This window comes from Chenopodium album, chromosome 11, assembly GCF_948465745.1.
Source record: "Chenopodium album chromosome 11, dcCheAlbu1.1, whole genome shotgun sequence".
Taxonomy (NCBI): domain Eukaryota; kingdom Viridiplantae; phylum Streptophyta; class Magnoliopsida; order Caryophyllales; family Amaranthaceae; genus Chenopodium; species Chenopodium album.
The window spans coordinates 6,909,961-6,926,442 of record NC_137844.1 but is presented as its reverse complement, the minus strand read 5'-3'; the positions used below and the strand labels follow the sequence as shown (position 1 = coordinate 6,926,442).

Below are 16,482 nucleotides of genomic sequence, written 5' to 3'. Positions count from 1 at the left end.
GATCCATTCGGAAAAAAGGACAGGTTGGGCAAGCCAATAAACACTCGTATAGTTAAAACCCTGAACTCAATCCGAAAAATAAAACCCTGAATTCAATTCAAAAAAGTTCGAAAAGCCTGCGAAAAAGTCCACTTTTTATGGGTGTGGGCATGACATTTGATATTAAGTCTCAGTCCGGTCTGACCCGAATTTTTTATCACCTCTAATTTGATGTTGAATTCATAGTTTGAGATGACGAGGGAGTAAAAGTTAAAGGTTTTTAATTGTGAAAGTAAAGGAGAAAAAAAGAAAGGAGAGTCATGTGAATTTACGAAAAGACTTATGCACCTACAGAAAGGTACGCCTGAAGGGCCGGTAACAATAACATGTATTGTAGTGCTGGAGTGCTTGTAGGGATGTTGGCCTTCCCATCCCCATCTCCACGGTGGGTTTAATATTCATCCCCATCCCCGCCCCGGCTGGTAAAACTCCAAAACCATCCCCACCCACTCCCCCACTTGGATATCCATCCCCACCTATTCCCCACCAAAGACCCACCTAATCCTCACCCAAGACTCACCTAATCTCCGTCTCTCAAATACACAATCCTACATAATTAATACGGATTATAATAATAAAAAAACACATTCTTAATATTACACACATTTTTGTTTATAATATAAGTGTAGTACAAAGTATTATAATTAATACAGAGTATTTTATTTCACATAATTATTTTATAAAATAGTACTCCCTCCGTTTTTAAATACTTGCTTTACTTTTCTTTTTTCGGCCGTTTTAAATACTTGCTCCATTTCCTTATTTGAAAATCTTTTATAATATTTAATTCATTTCTCTCATATATTGGACCCAATATAAATCATATTTTATTAATTTCATATTATCTTTCATCCAATTCTCTCAACTACGTTTGGTTTTAACAACTTTTATTCTTCTCCCTATCCCACTAACTCCGTATTTTATTACTTTCTCGAATTTCTCCTAAAGCTCCGCGCATGGAGAAATGGAGCAAGTATTTAAAAACGGAAGAAGTATAAAAGTATATAATTTTGCTTTTAAAGACATATAGATGTGGGTATGGGGTGGGTACGAAATGGTACAACTTAAAATCCACCCCCATCACCCATGACAGATATGGTTTCTATCCCCATCCCACCCCACCACCCGCCAAATCGAGACCCATGACCTGCCCCATTAACATCCCTAGATACACTAAATTGTTGTGGTGACGAAAGTGTCAAATATACAAATACTCTCCAAACCGGGAGTATTAACAAGTCAACATCAAATCAAATCCGTTGTATCTTGTAATCTTGTATGATATGTTTACACTTGATACCTTGCCAATGAAAACATAGATTTTAATCAACCCAGAAAAAAATCATGGAAATGATGAACAACAAATGGGTATCAACAGTAGCAAGTATATGGATTCAATCAACTAGTGGCACACCATCCACCTTTGGAATTTACTCTCCTGCCCTCAAATCTTCCCAAGGTTATTCCCAAACTACCCTTGACACTGTTGCCCTTTTCAAAGACTTGGGTGCCAACGTCGGCATCCTCGCCGGCGTACTTTACGCCGCCACCGCCTATCGCCGGTCGTTCTTCGGTGGTCCTAAGGTGGCTATCTTAGCCGGGTCGATCCAATGCTTTACTGGCTATTTCTTGATTTGGTTAACGGTGACCGGAATTATTTACCGGCCACCGGTTCCGGTGGTTTGTTTTTTCTTGTTCTTGGCTGGACATGCTATGCCCTTCTTTAATACGGCGGATGTCGTTACGGCTGTTCATAATTTCCGGGATTATAGTGGCACTGCTGTTGGTATCATGAAGGTTTACATTTACTCTCTTGATTACTTTTTTGTTATATGTTGGTATCATATGTTTTGTTTAGTGATTGGTGGTTGATTATGTAATTGAATGTATTGTTGTATTTTGATAATTTTTATGAGGTTTGGCCATTTACGGGCTATGATTGACCACTTAAAGTAAGTAATTGAAGTGTGCTCGCTACTTGCTAAGCTCGATGATCCCTTGCTTGATTCGTGAAGTTTTAATCCATCATTATTTTATTGTTTTATGGGAATATTAAGTGTAAACTTTCTATTTTTTGCCAAAAGATGTTAGTTATATAAACTATTGAATTGTTCATGAGATTATTGAGTCGAGTTATTGCTTGCTCAAGCTTATAGTTTCTAGTCGAGTTCAAGTTGTTTGATAGCTGTTTAACTCAATTAATACCCCTAACTTTAACTTTTCCAGTTTTCCATATTACCCTTAATGGAGAATTTCAAGTAGTTTTATCATTCCTTTGCTTTGGCAAGTCATAAGGGTAGAGAAAACATTCTACTAGAAAATGTTCTCTAGAGTAGTAGAGTGTGGATTTTCAAGGTATTCGTGGACTTGTGGCTTTAAGGCTCTATTTGGATGCATGAAAAACAGTTTCAACTGGAAGATGTTAACAACATAAGATGCAATTGAAGTTTAATTTTCATTTGTTTGTTAGAGTGAAAAGGAAAACAAGAAATGTAGGAGATGGGATGGAATGGAGGGGAGTAAGTGGAAAGTAAGAAAATGAGAGATTGAGAGGGAATAAGGCATTGTGAGATTTGTGACCAAGGAGATATGTAAAAAGTCTGATTATTGTGTTTAGCAATTCGTTAATTACAACCCTTGTGTTATGATCATCGTGAATAAACAAGCATGATAATTAGCTCAACTGGTTTTTTTTTTTTTTTTTTCCAAATTCCATGGTGTGCTTTAAACTTTCTATGCTTGAAGAACAAGAAGAATGTTTGCTAACTGTCTGTTTATGTAGATATTAACTCACTGTCATCAGTTGCTTTGGGCTCTTCTTGGACTGAACATTAAAGTAAAGATACTTGTTGAGGCTTTGGGCAGGCTCTAGATGTTTATGCAGTTTTCCATTTTGGCTTTACTGGGCCTTTTATCTCAAAGCAATTATCACATGACTTAATGGTGAACTCTTTATTAAAAGTTGTTTGAAGAGACAAATGAAAAACTTTATTTTTTTGCGGCAATTCTGGAAAACAAACATGAGACAATAATTGCAGGTTCCTCACGAAGTTGTAATTTAAAGGGAAGACTTCGTTATAATTTGATCTGCAGTAACCTCCCAAGATTTCCTAATGCAGACTACAAAATATTAATCTTTCTCCAGCATTCAAGTTTGTTTCTTGATCCCGTGGATTTTTTGAAGGAAAGCACAATCTAAGTAAAGTTGTGTCATCCCATCTAAGTAAAGTTGTATCATCCCATTGTATAATGCTTTTATTAAGTTCTTCAGTAAACTAGATACTGTTGTTTGAATTGTATAATATTCTATGCATGTTTTTAATCTTGGTTTTATTTTATTTTCTTGGTGGTCTGTGCTTTTGATTATTTTCATAAATCCAATCTGTCATCAACTTATCACTGTTATAGTGTTTATCAATCTTTAAATAATAATAAAAAAAAAAAAAAAAAAAATTAAATGCTTTGCATTGCTGAATCTAATCAATCTAATTCGTGATCTCCACAGGTTTTGCTTGATGTTTTCTGGTAACCATGTTAGCAAATGAACTACTGCATTTGCATGTAGTCTTGTAACACATGGTTTGATTTCTAAGACGGGTAAAATTTTCCATTTCAGGGTTTTCTGGGTCTGAGTGCGGCGATGCTGATTCAGCTTTATCGAACCATATTCCCTGGAAATCCTGCTTCATTTCTTCTAATGGTTTCCTTGTTGTCTACAGTAAATCCATTACTGCTCATGTGGTTTGTGAAAATCTATGATGCTAATGCTGTTGATGAGAGACGACATCTTAACAACTTTTCATGGGTGGTGGTGGTAGTTTCTGCATATCTAGTGGTTGTTATTGTCTTGGAGAATGTGGTTACTGTTCAATTATTAGCTCATATCCTCATAGTTATTATATTGCTATTCTTGCTCGCCTCACCCCTGTGGATTGCTCTCAGAGCTCAGCAGAGCTTATCCTCTGAAGGAGTCAGTGACCAGGTAGACCCTGAAAAGATACATGGGAGAGAAGATGGTACCTCTTATCAGAGACTGTCAGAACATCCGGAGGAAGATGCAGAAGCTAGTAATAGGCCGTCAGAGCTGGAAGGACACTTCAATTTGTTCCAAGCCATGAGGACTATGAACTTCTGGCTTCTCTTTTTAGCCACAGCATGTGCACTTGGGTCCGGGCTAGCAACATTAAACAATCTCACCCAAATTGGAGAGGCTCTTAGTTACACACCTTTAGAAACCACAACTCTTGTCTCGTTATGGAGTATTTGGAATTCTCTTGGGCGGTTTGGGGGAGGATATGTATCAGACTACATCCTTCATATGAAAAGCTGGGCAAGGCCTCTATTCATGGCTGGTAGTTTGGGAATCATGAGTATAGGGCATTTGGTGATTGCTTCTGGTATGCCCGGGTGTCTTTATGCTGGTTCAATTTTGGTGGGCATTTGTTATGGGTCACAGCTCTCTTTGATGCCAACCATTGCTTCCGAGTTATTTGGGGTTGTAAATATGGGAACCATATTCAATACTATTACTATAGCAGGCCCTCTTGGGTCATACATTCTGTCAGTTAGGGTAGTTGGTCATATCTATGACAAAGAAACATCCAGCAAAACCAATACTTGTGTGGGTGTACATTGCTTTATGCTGTCTTTTTTCATCATGGCAGCTGTTACTTTCCTGGGATCTCTCTTTGCCGTGTTATTGTCTTTGAGGACTAGAAGCTATTATGAGCGCGTTATATGTAGGAGGTTTCTACAGCCCTGAAGGCTGTAAGGAAGCTAGACGTGACCAAGACCAAGAAGTTGGTCTCTCTGAATGTGTGGAAAAGTTTGGTTCCTGTTATTTCTCTTATAATTATCTCGCATTTTGCACTCTATAGAAATGTATGATCCTCTGATCCTTGGTCTCTTCTTATGGCTGATGGAAATTCTGTATTTCACCCGACACTACAGGGTTCTCAGTTCTTGTACATATGAATTACATATTAGGCACATTCTTGTACCATTTGCTTTATACTATGAGGTAACCATAGTCTACTTTATATTTTGTATTATGAAGCAGTAACTCACTCTCTTATTAAGTTGTGACCAGAATAATGGATTTTTCATATGCTTCAGAAATTGATGGAACTTTTTGAAATCAATTCTTCTCAATGGCACGGTTTGGAAAAAAAATTTGTCAATTTTTGAACATGATATGGCATCGGATCATCATTTTTCAATTTATGTAAACTGGTAAAATTTTGGCATCCACAATGGTTCTTCTCACTCTCTATGAAGTTTAACCACTTTCTCGACGAAGGTTGATATAATTATTATCGCAGCAAAGCTGAAATGATGTCTCAAAAAACTTGCTCAAAGGGGTGCGAGAAGGAGAAGTCAGGTAAGTGGGTTAATCTTACTACCATATCAATTAGAGTTAAATAGGACACTGTTGCTTGTTACTTGGTCTCTGAAAGGTTCATACTGTGTAACTTCAGCAGAATACAAAATCGCCAAAAATCACAAAATACCAAAATAATGTCCTTTCATAGACAAGAAGCAGACACCCAAGATTTCGTCCCATTTGCAGCCACCTTTCCCGGATTCTCTTTCTCTCTCCTTTGACTTTCTGCCGGTATCCAATTCTTTTGACTATTTTGCTCTTTCTGTGTTAGGTGATTCTCTATTCAATAGTTTAGCATTTTTTGAGTATTTTGATACAATTGTGATCTTGTGATGCATTAGCCTCGTGCAATTTACCTATGTTGCATTTTAAATACCTTCTTTTTGCTGCTGTTTTTGTCCTTTTTCAACTCTTTGTTGAAGCATACGTAATATGTTGAACAGATTAACCAATATTTGTACTTTGGAGTTTGACTAACTCAAATAGAAGCAAGGTCTTATTATATTGCTTGTATCATTGCATTGAAAGGATTTTGAGCTTATTGTGACCAAAATATTAGGCCAAAACAGCTGCCTTCCACCCGCGTTGCTTGCGAAAGTGGTTATGTGACTGTTGACTGCATCCAAGATTTAAAACCATGAATAGAAGTCGCAAAAGATACTGATGTCTTAAATTTTTTTATGCAAGAGACGATAGTGGATCCAAGAGTGAATTCCGAATTTGTTCTCCTCAACATTCTTTTTAAGACGTGCCAAAACACCCTTACATACCCCAAAACTGCCTAAAATTTCCCTTGTCTCTCAGAGATTTGTGCATCACCCTTATATATGTGAATGTGGTAGTGTATAATATGGGACTAGGTGAGCTATTTTCTCACTCTAATTGTTTATTTTCTAAATTTTCTTTATGCCTAATGGAAAATTAATGTCTGCTTTTTAACTTATTCTGCTGTAATATGCAAGTGGGCTTCTCTTCACATGGGTCTTTTGAATTCAGATCATGCATTACCAATCTACCTTAAATAAATCTGTAGAAATAATATGATACCATGAAACAGCATTTAAATGTCTGCACAAAACACAGTGAACCAATCATGATCCATACAACTTGGTTTCCAAGATAAACAATTACATTCAATATTTTTTTTTTTTTTTTTTTTTTTTTGGACTCAGAAAACTGGATTAAGTCAACTTGTAAGATCTTTTATGGGCTGGGTTGTTTGGTTGGAATAGCTGGTATTAAATATGAATTTCTTCGAGGAGCTGAAGTGTAGACGAGAGTGAAATTTATTATATTTATATTAATCATATACACCAATAATATAAGATGATGATTGATGACTTCAGATTAGTGGTTGTATGATCTGAGCAAATTTAAATTATTGAAAACCCACAAAATTTTCTTCTGTACAAATCTTCATAAAATAACTGTATCTTTTAGTTTCTTCTCCAGTAATGAATCATTGGGGGGGGGGGGGGGGGGGGGGGGGGGCTCATTTTCTAGTAGAATCTTAGAGATTTGATAGAAAGAAGGCGGTGTCTGTTAGTATCTTGGATCGTAGAGAATTGTCATTATTTGTGTGTACTTTCTAAAATGGGTGTTCCATTTACTATTATCAGCTTCTATCTTTTTGGGGTGCTGTTTCTTGCTGATAGATTGTCATCTCATCCTCTTTGCATTGACTCGAGTGAGTCCTTTTGTTCATCTTTCTTCGCTTTTCAATTGTTTCAGCATTATGGTATCTTAATTTAATCTCATGTAGTGTGGGTGTTTTTTCCTCTGTTTTTAGGCTATCCTATAACTTTGAAGAACCCTTTGAAATTTTGCCCTTACAATGGGAGTTCATGCTGTAATTCCACACAGGATGTGCAACTGCAGAAGCAATTTCAGTCCATGAATGTATCTTATCCTGCCTGTGCCTCTATTGTGAAAGCTATCCTTTGTGCTGTAAGACTGTCTCCCCTTTTATTAGAAATAGTTTTTTGTCGCTTCATGCAAAGTTGAAACGATATAATATCTAAAATTTTGTCCAAGTGATTTCTGAAGTCATGTACTTGCATAATCTGTTTTGCTGCTTAATTATTTGGTGTAACTGCTCTTCCTCTCAACGGGTGTCTTGGGAAGAGTAATTCTACTTGTTTCTACTTTTTATTTTTCGTACATCTTCATCACCTTCACTGGGGTGGTTAGTAAAAATTAAGTGTTGTAGACTTGTAGTGCATAACTGTTAGTTGTCTACTATTTAGCGGGTAGCTGAAAAAGGTTACCTGACAGAGGCTAATCGTCAAAGCAGTTATTTCATGTTGGTGTTCGGCACAACTAGTTGTTGAAGTATCAAAACAAAATGAAAAATATACTCTCCTAAAGGTTACTTTTTATAGATTTTTGCAAAACACTACCCAAAAGCAGTTTTGGAAGCTTTTTCAGAACACTACATCAAGTTAGTAGCGTTTTGACTTGGTCGAAGCACTAAAAGCTACTGCCAAACACACACTCCCAGAAACTGCACTTGATGGGATTAGTTTTAGGTGGTCAGATGATTGTTGTAGCTCTTATCCAGTAGGTGTTACTTATGCATATATTTTTCTGAGGATTTCTTGGGTTTTGATAATTACAGAGATGTGATCAATTTTCGGCGGAGTTGTTCAGAGTAAATAGTGTGCCTCTTTCAGTTCGTGTTCTGTGCAACTCTACTTTGTCACCAACATCACCACAATCCAGTCAAGCAGTGAGCAACTTTTGCTCAAAAGTATGGGATACATGTATGAATGTGTCAGTATTGAATTCACCATTTGCACCCTCATTACAACGTCAGGGCGGATCATCAGTACATTCCAGTATTACCAAGATCACAGAAATGTGGTGGTCAAAAACTGATTTCTGCAATGCCTTGGGTGAAGGTTCAAGTGATGGATCATTATGCTTTGGTGGCGAACCTGTTTCTTTTAATATTACTGCAGAGTCCCCAAGTAGCCCATCTGGTTTGTGCCTTGAGAAAAATGGAAATGAATCTTACCTTAGTATGGTGCCTCATCCTGATGGCTCCAACCGAGCTTTCTTCTCCAACCAAAAAGGAAAATTTTGGCTGGCAACCTTCCACGAGAAGGTTCAGCTGGAGTAATCGAGTTTGATGAATCAAGCCCCTTTCTGGATTTAAGTGATATAGTACATTTTGATGCTGAGTTTGGATTGATGAGCATAGCTAACCCATCCAAGGTTCACTGAGAATGGTCGTTTCTTCGCTTCATTCAATTGTGACAAGACAGTGTGGCCTGGATGTGAAGGGCGTTGTGCTTGTAATTCTGATGTAGACTGTGATCCCTCAAAGCTACCACCTGATAATGGTGCGCAACCTTGCCAATATCAAAGTGTCATTGCTGAGTTTTCTGTCGGTGGTGCCAATATCCAGCCATCAATGGTAAATTATGTGATACAAACTAAGCTTTTTTGACTAATTTTCAGACTTATAGTTAACCTCTTCTGTTAACTATCCAGGCAAGCTCTGCTATCCCGGCAGAAGTCAGAAGAATATTCACCATGGGCTTGCCATTTACATCTCATCATGGTGGACAAATTCTTTTTGGCCCAGATGGGTATTTGTACTTTATGATGGGAGACGGAGGACAAAGTGGTGATCCCTATAATTTTTCTCAGAACAAGAAATCCTTGCTTGGTAAAATCATGAGGTTTGACGTCAACAGCTCCCCAAGTTAGTATTCTTTGCCTGTATTCCTATGTGATAATTCTATAAAACATTTGATTTTGGTGTAATGCTATGATGATACCATGTTTGATTCTTTAATTTATTTTAGCAGGCTGTTTCTTGCGTAATGTTTACTCTTTGCTTAAAGTAGTGGAAAGCAAAAATAAATTAACCAAGTTTTTCCACTGTTATAGTCATTTTGTATCATGTTACTCCATATTAAGCAGTGAAGTATACAAGATTCTTCATAATTCCTGCTTTATGCCATTCTTGCTCCTCTGGTTTGGAGTGATTTTCTCTTATCAACTTCTCTTTTCTAATGCTGATTTAAAAATTATTCTCCTTATGTTCAACAAGTCATATCAGAATTATCACTGAAGGTACTACATGATCCTTAAATTAATAGAACATATGCTAAAGCCAGTTGCTTAGTGTCAGAGGTGTATTTTTGCAGTTTTAATAGTTCACTTGCTCTTGCTGTCCACATTGGTATCTTAGGAGTAACACATATTATTAGCCATCCATCTTTGATGCTGGAATTTCCTTCCATTTGTGTACCCCGGATAGTATGCTTATTTCAACTGTTAAAGTATCGTGTGAAATTTGTGATGTGGTTAATATGATGCTTCAAATGCAAAAATATAATGAAAAAAATCAAAATAAAACCCGATAAGAAACACTAAAGTTAGCAAACTTGTATGGCTACTACTCTGCAATGAGGACTATGAGGTTGTTTCACTTATACAATTCCTTTTGCCTGCTTATGTAACTTATCTTCCAGGTGCTGCAGAAATAAGTATAGAGGGTTTATGGGGAAACTACACTATTCCAAAAGACAACCCATATATCAATGATAGTCAGTCACAACCTGAAATATGGGCTTCTGGATTAAGGAATCCTTGGCGATGCAGCTTTGATTCTGAAAGGCCTTCATACTTTATGTGCGCTGATGTTGGACAGGTTTTAATCTTTCTCTTTGCTACACATAATCACTATTTACTAGCTTTCTGAACACCTGTGGAGCGCATTTCTGTCTGTATTGTCTTTTTTGACCCCTACATAAAAGTATAAAATTTGGCTGAAGTCTAATGCTTGTTCCTCAATTCTCATGAAAAAGTTCTTCGATATACCACCTAATGCTGTTATTCACCATCAGAATTCAATTGCTTCAGGACAAGTTCGAAGAAGTGAACATAATCACAAAGGGTGGAAACTATGGTTGGCGAGTTTATGAAGGCCCCTACAGTTATACTCCTCTAACCTCACCTGGAGGAATTACATCTTTGAACTCTATTAACCCTATTTTCCCTGTGATGGGTTACAACCATTCCACTGTGAGTTCAAAAGAAGGATCAGCATCAATTACTGGAGGTTATTTTTATAGGTCTAAAATTGATCCTTGCATGTCTGGCAGGTGAGTGTTCTTCAGCTAGTAGAAAAAGAACAATTATCCTTAGTAAAAAGAACAATTACCCTTAGTAAAATAACAATGACCTCGTACAGCAGTAAAAGAACTATACTTTCTAGTAAATGAACAATAACCCATCACTACTCTATAAATGGCTTAAATTGATAAAATTTTTTTTGAAATTTCATTTTCATCTTCTCCCTGTAATTTTTTAATTCTCTTTGGAGTTTCTTTTCACATTTTATTATATTTTTGTCCTTTCATTCCTTCATTTCTCCAACTCAAGTAAGTTTTTCAAGAATTTTTGCTTTCTTTATTCTCAAATACAAGCAATTCTCCAAAAATCGAGTTTATTAATGAGTTTTTTCTATAAATTTCAAAAAAAATATAAAACATAACTCTGAATTTGAAATATTAGTGAGGTTAAAGGATGAATATGAGAAATTTTCTTTGAATTCAAGACAAAGGTATGTAATTTTGTTTGATTTTTACTTGTATGTAGTATATTTACGATTATTTGTATTATAAATGTAATTTTTTGTTTATTTTGTAAGTTTTTGGAACTAAAATAAAATCGTGGGTTTTTGTTTCTCCATAAAAATAAATTATTCTTTTGTTATATACTGGTTATTCATTATGGGTCTTTGTTCTTCTTATAATATACAATTGTTCATTGTGGGTCTTTGTTCCTAATTTTATTATTATTGTTCTTCTTATAATATATAATTGTTCATCGTGGATTTTTGTTCTTCTTAAAATATATTATTGTTCTTCATGGGTCTTTGTTCCTATTTTTATTGCTATTGTTCTTCCTATAATATATAACTAGACTTTAAACCCATGCGACGCACGGATAAAAGAATATTAAAAAATAATAATACCAATATCAATGCAATTTAAATATTTAAGAACATTATTTGAATATCCAAAGAGTTATGTAATACTAATGATTAAAAGATTCATCTAATACTAATAATATTAGGATTGTTTTATAAAATAAAAAATAATAGAACATATAATTTTTTGACATTATTGGTTATTTCAAAATTATTTTTTTTTTCTAAGTTGTATAGCTATAGGACATGTCAATCTTATTTTCAAGTATAGTTTGAAAGTGAATAATTGGTATAAAATTTATTGTACAATGTTTTGAATTCTATTTTTATCCGAAAATTAAGCTAATACTATAACTCTATTAGCATACATATCATTGGCAAAACTCTAATAATTTCTTATCCTAAAATCTTAATAAGAATTTTTATCAAATAATAACTCTAAATAATTTTCGATTTTAGTACAAATTCGTGTCATGACATATTCATGTGGCGGGTTGTATACTTTTTAAATTATATAAATATATAACATATGGATCTCATTCTAAACTATATTTCAAGCTGATTCAAGTGATATAGAAATTATAAAAATTTGAACTCTATAATTAAAGTTATACTTATTTTACAGATCAAGATTATTTTAGTAATTTATTAGTAATAAAACTCTATCTTTTTTCTTATTCTAAAATCTTAATAAGAATTTTTATTAAACAATAATTCTAATTATTTTTTGATTTTATTACAAATTTGTGTCATGATATATTTATGTGGCGGGTTGTATACTTTTAAATTATATAAATATATAACATATGGATCTCATTCTAAACTATATTTCAAGCTGATTCAAGTGATATAAAAATTATAAAAATTTGAACTCTATAATTAAAGTTATACTTATTTTACAGATTCAGATTATTTTAGCAGTTTAATAGTAGTAAAACTCTTTATCTTTTTTTCTTATCCTAAAATTTAAATAGGTAATATAATCAAACAAAAATTCTATTTAATTTTTAATTTATGACGTAGCATGCATATGTGGCGCATTGTATGTTACCGAAAACTTTCTCCTTTATACCCTTCTTTCTCCATTGAAGCGTACTCTGAGCTCTTCACTGAAGCGCGCGGCTTCCAATATGAAAATGGACCTTTTCTCTCTCAGCCCGGTGCGACAGCCCCTCCTGCCATGGCGGCATGACAATCGTCACACTACTATTCAAAGGCCCTACTATTTTCCATGTTTAACTCCAAAATTATGCCTTACTCCAAGCCTATCTCTCCTTCTCCATGCTCTACTTTTCGAAGGCAGCTTTTATGTTTTCCCAAACCTCTAATTTTCTCTACCAATTCTTCAATACCCACTTCTAATTTTCGCTCTAATACTCTCAGAACTGCTGGCTTTTGTTATGCTGCTCATCCCACTTTATCAGGTGAGGTATTTCTTCTTTTATTGCTTAGTGAACGTTCAAGCTTTATTTGTTTTTATGCCCTTATTTGTGCATTTTGGTTACCAGAAGAATATTTAATTCAAATATTACAAACATATATTGCAATTGTTATTTTGGTTGCTGATTTGGTTTGACGGAAAATATTTTACACGGTAAGCCATTTTTAAAGGAAATACAAGTGTAAAATAGATTTCCTTTGTTTGTTTCTTTACAAGAAAAGTTATGGAGAAAAGGAAATATGGAAGTGGAAGGGAGAAGATAAATGGAAGGAGAGATAAAGAGAAGTAAGGAACAGGGAGGAAAACACAGCATTCTCGTTCCTTACTTCCTTGCAAAAGGAAGATATTTTCCACTCTTGAAGAGTTATCGTTCACCCCTTAACAATGCAAACAAAGGAAAACAGGAAAGACATGGAAAATGTTATTTGTCAAAACAAATTGAGCCAAAAAGTGACAATTATATCATGTTGTTGGGACTAGGTTGCGCGTTAAAAAAATTGGCTGGTTATCAGGCATTTGAGTCTGCAGAGAATAGTTTGCATATTCGACCTCGAAAGTTCAATATCGAGAGCTTCTCCAAATGGCTAGTACAGCGGCCAGAGGAGGTGCGTAAAGCATAGCTTACTGTTGAGGAAGGGAAGATCAGAGTTGCTACAGCTCAGTTTATTCAAGCAACTTTGCTTAAAGGATTTACATGTTATTTGCATATACCTATCCAAAATCCTACAAATACAACAATCAAATTGATTCAAACTTCAACATTTCACTTATTCATTGACATATATAATTCCCGTTTTCTAAAATATTACCCCCAACCTCAGCTAAACAAGAGATAATAAAACTAATAAGCTAATTTTCACCCAAATTTAAACACAGGTCACTAATTGTCAATACATTGACTAGAACTAACTCAAGCATCACTAACTCTCTCCTATTACAACTATAAATTAGTCATAACACACTAAACTCATATCTGCCTTAGTTATTTGATTAAATTACGTGCTCTTGGAATTATAATATTTCCTCCTTGCCTCTCCTTTACTCACTCGCCTTTCATGGTTATGAGAAAATCGAAAGGCTCCTAATAGAGTTATGTCTCTCTTCCTCGTTTACATTCAAAATGTTCTCTTAAGGTACTTCCCAATTCTCCCTCCGCTCCTCCTACTCTTTTTCTTACCCCATATTCTCTCCCTCTCACTTTCCCATATTAATGGTGGCAAATTTATTTTATTTACAAGTGTAAGTAATACTTGTCTCAAGCCCTTACAAGCTTTTTCTCAAAAACTATTACATGAGCTCTTGCTCGTTGTCACTGCACTCCTCATAAGCTATCCTAAACATATCTCTTTCACACCTTGAGTAATTATAATCAATAGTTGAATAATTAATCTACCATAGAGGAGCCCTATCCAATTGTTGTGAATCTAAGAACATACTCGCTCAAGTGAGAATAGATTAATATCCATTTTTTTATGTAAGTCTAAAACTATACTACCACTTTTCATTAAGCACATTTATCAAAAATAAACTCCATATCACTTGCTCCCCTTATCGCCTTTTACTTCCCTTCCCCCCTACTCTTTCTATCACTCAAGTCTTTTATGGTTTTGCAAAAAAGTCTTCTAATATTGTTTATTGCTTCCTCATACTATAATTGACCTCCTCCAGTGTCCATATTTCTTGCTCTCATATTTCTCTCGCACCGTCACCATTAGGGGTGTACAAAAAAAACCGTAACCGTTAACCGATATAACCGACAAATTTAATAGGTTAATTAATAGAACCGTTAAAATTAAACGGTTACGGTTAACTGAGCCGTTAAATGTAGCGGTTAACGGTTACGGTTACGATTGGTTACAGTTTTGAGTATAGGTTAACCGTTAAGATTAAAAAATATTTTTATTTACCTTTTTAGGGAAAAAATATATAATTATGTAAGTTTCTTCTAAAAGAATTTTTTCGGTTTGTATCCAACTAATTCGAACATTGTTTATATTTAATTATGTATTAGGCTTGAAACTATTGGAAGAGCAAAAAAAAGTATTGATTTAAAATCTAATTAATAGTTAGCGGTTAACCGGTAACCGTACCGTTAAGAAACGGTTAACTGTGCGGTTACCGTTCTTTAACGATACGGTTACGGTTCGTGTTTTTTAGTAACCGTACCGTTAAGGCTTAACAGTATGGTTTGTGGTTACTATTGTACTGAATTTTAGCTATGGATTTCTCTTAAATTCACAGAAAATTAATTCTTACAGCTTCAAATTTACTTTTGCTATCCATCAGAATGATTGTGGTGATGGAGCATCTTTTTAAGGTGGACGCTTTCAAGGAAAACCTTAATTTCAGTATGCACTTGCTAAGACCAAACAAAGGAGCTTTCGCTTCCATCAAAGCTAGTTCCTAGCCATGCAATAAACTTGTCGCAAATTCTAACAGCCTTACCGCGTTCTGTCCACACAACTGACACTCAAATTCACCATGATAAACAAGGATTCTGAATATTTAAGTTTACCAACTCACCCTCCTCATTGAGAAGATGAATATCTTCAAAGCTCAGATACCATGTAGAAGAATAATCAGGAGTATATTGATTAGCTTAAAGTTTACAATATACAAAGTATGTATATATACAAGTTATAACAACTAACCTACAGAGTTATACGTTAAACCTAGATAAATAAGGAATAACAAAGATAATAAAGAATAATCTCCTATAATTATGCTCAAATAACTTGACTTGGTAGTCTTATCTTCAACACTTCCATATAAAGATTCATGACATCACTTTCAAGAGTTTCAACTGTCGCAATTTATAGTTCTTAAGGTCAAGTGACCACAAAATATATAGGCAAGCCCAACAGTTTAAATGTATCAGCAGAACCAATATCATTGTGCCAAACCAACCTCATTCCTCCAAAGTCCAAACTATCCCATGACTCATAAATTCTTTCAATTATCTTAACATACAACTAATACCAGGCCAGCTCACATAGCATGAGGGGTAAAAAGTGTCTTGCTATACATGTTTAGCTTGAATTTGACTAAAAGTCCAATTTTTTAAGTCTTTAGAGTCTTTTCCATCAATACTCATATTAATAAAGAATTTTCTCTACAATGTACATCAACAAAATAGATAGAATTTGTTATAATTTAAAGATAATATTTCGTTGATTTATTTGCTGTTCGTTTTGTAGGAGAGTAGGCTACGAAGTCGTGTCAAAGGAGAATTCAGATAACATTCTAATCCAAAAACATACATTCAGTGAAATGATAAAACCCCAACCATTAAATTCAAGCCTTGAGCTCCTATTTCATTGCTAAATCTATATTGTCAGAAAAATAAACGAAATAAATCGAAAAAATAAAATTACCTCATACAGAAAATAAATCAGTCACTAAACCTAAGAAAGAGCTCAAAATCAACTTCATCATTCTTACTCCTCATAAATGAATCTCTGTTATTCAGTTAAATTCTCTCCAACAACCTTAAGTTTTGACAAATTGGATGGCAAATCGGAGAGAGTAAGAGGTCCACTCTCTCTCCTAAACGTATAATACTACATTCAAACAACAAAAACCACAACAAACCAACGTACTGAAAATATTGTTACTTCGAGGTTAAAAATGCTTTGAGCTCGATGGCCCCCATGAAATGCCCTGGCCCCGATG

At 34.8% G+C, this 16,482-nt stretch overlaps 1 protein-coding gene and 1 pseudogene across 1 annotated transcript; both read left to right on the top strand.

Moving 5' to 3' along the window:
• Positions 1-1,277: 1,277 nt before the first annotated feature.
• LOC145568417 (protein NUCLEAR FUSION DEFECTIVE 4-like) lies at positions 1,278-5,111 on the top strand. The gene is made up of 2 exons (XM_081627841.1): positions 1,278-1,836; positions 3,656-5,111. The coding sequence occupies exons 1-2, from the start codon at positions 1,384-1,386 to the stop codon at positions 4,799-4,801; spliced, it is 1,599 nt and encodes a 532-aa protein (XP_081483967.1). The 5' UTR covers positions 1,278-1,383; the 3' UTR covers positions 4,802-5,111.
• A 1,904-nt stretch (positions 5,112-7,015) lies between these two features.
• LOC145568416 (HIPL1 protein-like) lies at positions 7,016-10,543 on the top strand (annotated as a pseudogene).
• The last annotated feature ends 5,939 nt before the right edge of the window (positions 10,544-16,482 follow it).